The 6,659-nt window shown below is 48.6% G+C and overlaps 1 protein-coding gene across 1 annotated transcript in view; it reads left to right on the forward strand.

Moving 5' to 3' along the window:
• The window catches only part of AMOTL1 (angiomotin like 1), a 74,524-nt gene that overhangs the window by 30,534 nt on the left and 37,331 nt on the right, over window positions 1-6,659 (forward strand). The window contains exon 3 of the mRNA XM_009998511.1: window positions 3-255. Within this exon, the coding sequence (XP_009996813.1) occupies window positions 3-255 (253 nt within the window). The remainder of the gene's footprint in view (window positions 1-2; window positions 256-6,659) is intronic.

Raw genomic sequence — 6,659 nt, forward strand, 5'->3', positions numbered from 1 at the left:
CCCGCCGGCCCCGGGCGGCGCCAAGGGCCTCAAGGCGGCCCTGCCGCCCTGCAAGGGCACCGACCCGCGGGGCCCCCCGCCCGAGTACCCCTACAAGGGCAAGGCAGGGGCCCCAGGCAGCAAGGCACAGGAGCACGGGCTGTTCTACAGCGAGCAGCCGGCACAGGACATCCTCAAGGCCTCCTACGCCGTGCCCCAGCCCGCCCGGGCAGAGGTGGCCCTGGTCCGGTACCAGCCGCCCCCAGAGTACAGCAGGTAATGGCCATGGGGGGTGGGTTTGCCAGAGGGGCTGGTCCTGCTGGGCAAGAGGATGAGCCAGTAGTGTGCCCTGGTGGCCAAGAAGGCCAGTGGAACCTGGGGTGCATTAGAAAGGGGGTGGTTAGTAGGTCAAGGGAGGTTCTCCGCCCCCTCTATTCTGCCTTGGTGAGGCCACATCTGGAGTATTGTGTCCAGTTCTGGGCCCCTCAGTTCAAGAAAGACAGGGAACTGCTTGAAAGAGTCCAGCGCAGAGCTACAAAGATGATTAAGGGGGTGGAACATCTCCCTGATAAGGAAAGGCTGAGGGAGCTGGGTCTTTTTAGCTTGGAGAAAAGGAGACTGAGGGGTGATCTCATCAGTGTTTACAAATATGTTTCTTTCCTGTAAAAGTGACAGAGCCCTGGAACAGGCTGCCCAGAGAGGTTGTGGAGTCTCCTTCTCTGGAGACATTCAAACCCACCTGGACAAGTTCCTGTGTGATGTGCTCTGGGTGCCCCTGCTCTGGCAAGGGGGTTGGACTGGATGATCTTTCGAGGTCCCTTCCAACCCCTAGGATTCTGTGATTCACCAGAGGAGGTGGCTGCTGCTGGACTTGAGCCTTGAGCAGACCTGGCCCCTTCAGCTGCAGGCATGTGGTGGGGACATCATGGGACTAGTGAAGGTACCTGCAGCTTTGAAAGGGCTATATGAAACATATACACCACTTATCCCTGCTTACATCTTCCCAAGAGAGCTCATGTAGGACTTTCACAGTACCAGGCCCCTCATGCCAGGCTTCCCCATGAGTACGGATTTATTTCAAGCTCATTAAAAATAATCCACAGCGTTTACTCATTGTGAGCTGATCCCTGCAAATGGCGCAGGTCCTGCCCAGCACCCAAGCAGGTTTGCTGCCTTCAGAAGCAAGCCTGTGCGTTGAGGGCTCTCTTCTCCTTGCTCTACATATAAGCAAGTGTTTCTCTGTCTCATCCCAGTCTGTCTGACTATCCGGACAGTTTTTTGCTGGGTTTGGAAGGCTGGCATTGTCTGATATGATTGTGGGTGGTTTTCACATTGTAAGCTGCCTCATTAGGTCTTTTCTAACCCCAAAATCCCAAAAGGTTTTGTCTGTGTTGACTTAAGTTGTATGCACTTATTTTGCCACAGCACAGACAAAGAGAAAAGATGGTGCAGCTGACCCAGCCCTTCCTTTCTGAAATTTGTATGGCATAAAATCAGGGGGTGAATGCCCTGCCTTTCTGTGTTTGCAAAAACGACACGTTTCATGTTGGGATAGAGAGGAACCTGGAGCATGGCTTTGGTGAATGTTGCGAGGCAGTTGTGACAGGCAGAGGAGGGCCTGTGCCCAGTGCTCCTGGCCTTCCTTCAGCTACACATGTGTTTTGATTACCAGCCTACCACTGTGCAGAGTTTGTACAATTTTGTCAGAGCAAGATGATATTTTTAAGAGCTCAGCAAAAATCTCTGTTTGTGCTACGAAACAGCTATATGAACCAGAGGGCAAGGGGATTGAGGTGGGACTGTGCTGCACTGCAGCCATTTGTGGCTCACAAACATCTCCAGCAACAAGCAGATTCATCCCTACACAAAAGGAGCTGTGGGGAGAAACCAACCAGATCGTGATGGTGGTTACTGCTCATTCCTGGTAAGGCAGCAGGGTTTAACCCCCAAATCACACTGCATAGGGGATGCCTGCTACCCCTGTGTGCTGTTTTCCTTGTTTGACAGTGAAGAAGTGTCCTTTCTGTCAGGTGTAGGGTCATAGGGGGGGTTCAGGAGAGGACTGGCAGTGGAGCAGAGTAGACCTGCTACGGACTTACTAAAAACTCTTGGATGGTGTCTGTCTTGCACCTCAGCAAGGGCCTTAATACCTCTCAGTCTGCATATATCTCTGCTGGATACTCCAGCATGCTTTTCCAGGGGTGGCTTAGGAGACTGGCATAGCTGAAGGGCATTTTGTAGGTTTAATGGAAGAGTAGGGTTTGGAGAGGCTGTTTTTTCTGTTAGAGGAGCAAAGAGGTAAGAAATTCCAGCTTTCATCTTGTTGGGAGGGCCTGGGAAAGAAGCTAATGGAAACGGAGCTTTGCCCAAGTTCAAATGGGAAACTCATATATCCCAGCATCTCCTTCCCTCTGTCCTGGCCGTATGTCTGTTACACAGCCATTCCATCACACATTCCATCCTGGAATCCTCTGGACAGGGACTGGGCAAAAAGCTTCTGCCTTCCAGAAAAAAAGAGAGAGGCACAAAACTGCATGAGCCCAGAGGAAGCACCCACAGTTAGCAGGGGTGAATACCTGCAGGGTCACCAATCCTCCGCTCTCCCATAGTCTTTCTGTGATGAGGGACATGTGGCTGGAAACCCACAAGTGCTGGCAGGGAGCTGTTGAAGATGGGTTAATTGCAGCTGCTCCTTAACTTGCTTTTTTTTTGGTTTGGCTTTTTCTTTGCACATGGCTGGTTTTAAAGGGAACAAAATTGCCTTTATAATAATCGTGATGAAACGTCACAAATTTATTGTAAATCCCAAGATATTTGTTATTGTCCAGTATCATCTGGTGCTGCAGTAAGCTCAGCATTTATATAAATTAGACTTAGGGACCTCTATTTTATGGACATCATGATTGCAGAGCAGAGCAGAGCTTGCACCATTGTCATGGTTTGGTCCTAACCAACAACAAAGAGCCAGCCACGTGGCCATTCACTCACCCCCTGCCCCACACATACCCTGGGATGGGGAGGACGAAGGCCAACTAGAAGCTCATGGGTCAAGACAAAGGACAAGGAGGATTCGCTCACGGGTTATGGTCCTGGCCAAAACAGACTTGATGTGGGGAAAAAATAACAATCAAATCACTAATCAAATGCAAACAGGATACAGCAAAACAAAGAGCAGTGCTTACACATGTTACTCCCACCCTTCTCTTCTTCCTGAGCCCAAATTACTTTGTTCTCAATTTCTCTCCCTCCTTCCCCCCAGCAGCACAGGGGGACAGGGGATGGGGTTTAGAGTCAGTTCACAGGCTGGTGGTTCCTGCTGCTCCTTCCTCCTCAGGAAGGATTCCTTACAGTCCTCTCCGGTTTCCCCAAGGGGTCCCTCCTGTGGGAGAGAGTCCTTCACAAACCTCTCTGACGTGAGTCCTTCCCATGAGATGCAGTCCCTCAGGAACAAACTGCTCCAGTGTGGGCTTCCCACAAAGTCACGGGCTGCTTCGGAAATAGTCATCTCCCCTGGCACGGGGTCCTCCCTGGCTGCAGGTCCACATTTCCCCCTCCTGGCACCTTCAGGGGATGCTCCGCTACATTCCTTCATGAGTGCAGAGGGACAGCCTGCTGATATGGGCTGCAGGGGAACTTCTGCTTGGGCACCTCCTTCCCTTTCTTCCCTCATGGGTCAAGACAAAGGACAAGGAGGATTCGCTCACGGGTTATGGTCCTGGCCAAAACAGACTTGATGTGGGGAAAAAATAACAATCAAATCACTAATCAAATGCAAACAGGATACAGCAAAACAAAGAGCAGTGCTTACACATGTTACTCCCACCCTTCTCTTCTTCCTGAGCCCAAATTACTTTGTTCTCAATTTCTCTCCCTCCTTCCCCCCAGCAGCACAGGGGGACAGGGGATGGGGTTTAGAGTCAGTTCACAGGCTGGTGGTTCCTGCTGCTCCTTCCTCCTCAGGAAGGATTCCTTACAGTCCTCTCCGGTTTCCCCAAGGGGTCCCTCCTGTGGGAGAGAGTCCTTCACAAACCTCTCTGACGTGAGTCCTTCCCATGAGATGCAGTCCCTCAGGAACAAACTGCTCCAGTGTGGGCTTCCCACAAAGTCACGGGCTGCTTCGGAAATAGTCATCTCCCCTGGCACGGGGTCCTCCCTGGCTGCAGGTCCACATTTCCCCCTCCTGGCACCTTCAGGGGATGCTCCGCTACATTCCTTCATGAGTGCAGAGGGACAGCCTGCTGATATGGGCTGCAGGGGAACTTCTGCTTGGGCACCTCCTTCCCTTTCTTCCTCACTGACCTCCTCTCTGTCACTGCTGTCACCTCTCCAGCTCAACTTTTCTCTCTCTGCTCAGGTCTTGTACTGGTTCTTTCATATGTTATTTGCAGATGCACATCTCTTGTCTCTCTAATGGCTCAGCCTTGACCTCCTGAGCTGGGGGAGCTTTTAGAAGCTTTTTACAGCAGCCATCCCTGGGGCCCCTCCTCTGCTACGAAAACCATGCCAGAACCAAACCAGCACAACCCTGAAGCTTAAAAGGCAAAAAACCAAGAGGCAAATAAAAAGGAACCGATATTTGTTCCTGTTTTAAAATAACAGTATTTTGAAGCCAGTTGCATGGTGCCTGGGGCCCTGACTCACGACTTCTGAACGCTTTAAGTTAGCCAAGTGTAATAATCTTTAGAAAATGTTTCCTTTCCTAGATGTGCAGCTATTCCTGAATGGTGCCTTTACTAACTTTGCTTAGGTGCATGTTCAGAGAGTCACAGCTTGTCAGGTAAAAGGGCTTGGAAATAATCTAGTTTAGTCTTTTGCACGATGCCATGAATTAATTCCAATTTGCACATTCAGTCCCAGTGATTATAACTGTCTCCATCTGGACAGTCTATCATGGCCTTTACAGACTTGTTCCACTAGCTAATTACCATCTCTGGCACAGATCTGCATCTTAGTTTTAGCCTGTATTTTCTAGTTACTGCAATATCTTTGTTAGATACTGTGAGGAGCCCTGTGCTATTGGTCCTTTCATGCATTTAACAGGTAGAGCCCCATAATTATCTCACTGTTGTCAAAACCCCTTTTTTCACTGTGGAAAGCTGACCTGGACACTGTTGCAGTATCAGCTGAACCAGAGGCTAATCAGATATAGTATCACCTCTGCTACGTGTCTCAGTGTTCCTCGTTTACATAGCTCATAAACACTTGCCATTTCAGACATTGGCACTGCAGAAGCTCCCCATCCAGCTTGTTATTCAGTCAGGCATGTGAGAGTAGTCACATCCCAGGATAGGATTTCCTACTCTTTTACTGTAGCTTGCTGTATTTATTCCTGGGTGGATGAACTTGGACCTGCTCAAGTCCATATTGCTTCTCCATGCTCTGCTTAAGCAGTGATCCAGATCACTTAGTGCAATGAATCCTCTTCATTGCTCCCAGTGGCCCCTGTCAGATTCTGGTGTCTTTTATCCAGAATGAGTTATTTCTCTATACCATTAATAAAAAGCATTTATTATGCAAATGAAGCCTTGAACTTCAAACACCACTGCTTGTTGAGGGAAACTCATTCATGGCTACATGTAGAAGTCAATCACTCAGGCACCTTTTTATTCTGATTTAATCCATGCGTTTAAAAATATGCCATGCAACTGAAGAATAAATCTGGGCTGTTTTAAAAGATATTCCAGCTTTTAATATGCCTCATAAAATTCCACCCTGCTTGGATGTAGAAGCCTACATTTAACTGCTGGAATAGTCTGTGGATTCTCTGTTTATTTTGTATTAACCCCCTGCACACATTAATGCTGTTTTCAGTCAACCTGTTGATACTGACTTGTTCAACCACATGTCTGTGGCTGCTGAGGGGACTACAAGGAGCTCCTTTTCCTCCCTAAGTCACCCCAGATGAGTGGGTGTGCTGGCAGCATAGCTGAGCTGAGGGATGTCTTAGGACTTACGCTGGCATTTCTCTACAAGGACATCCCCAGCACGAGCGTGGGTCAGAGGTTGCACTTCCAGCTGATGTGAATGCTGCCAGCCCTGCAGAAGAGCTTTGTATTGTCTCCTTCTGGTCTAATCTGCCTTTTTTTAAAATAAATGAAAGAGGAATTCAGCCGTTCCGATGGCTTGGGTGATGCCCATGTCATTTTTTACCCTCTGTGTTGTTACCCTGGTTGGTTCCTCTAGGAGCATGGAGGTTGATGAAGTCACTTCTTCCTTTGCTGATAATCAGCTGGGCTTTAGAAAGAGTATCCATTCCGAGTGTGGATCCCTGTGAAGAAATACAATATCCCAGCCTTCTCTTATCTAAAGATGATATGTTTAATGGGACTTATGTCTTTTCAGAGAATAATTTTGCCTGGCAAATCTGAATGTAAACATTCTCCAAAGAAGCCAGGCCAAGTTTCCCCAGCACTAGCAAACATCACTAACAAAACAGTTAAGTCTGGAGATGTGGGTCCAAGTCTACAAAATGGTTTTGACATAAACCATTGTGTTTACAAGGTGCTGCAATTGTTGGTGATTCTGTAAGCCAGAGGATACCATGAGGGCTACATCTTGGCTATGGAAAGTCTTCTCCCATTTCTGGCTATCTCAGCATTTAATTATGAGTCTATAATTGTGTTTCCTTGCACCATGACCATCAGGCTGGGCTTACTGACATTCCCAGGATTCTGCATTTT

The sequence above is a fragment of the Chaetura pelagica genome, unplaced genomic scaffold (assembly GCF_000747805.2).
Source record: "Chaetura pelagica isolate M959 unplaced genomic scaffold, ChaPel_1.0 scaffold285, whole genome shotgun sequence".
Lineage (NCBI taxonomy): Eukaryota > Metazoa > Chordata > Aves > Apodiformes > Apodidae > Chaetura > Chaetura pelagica.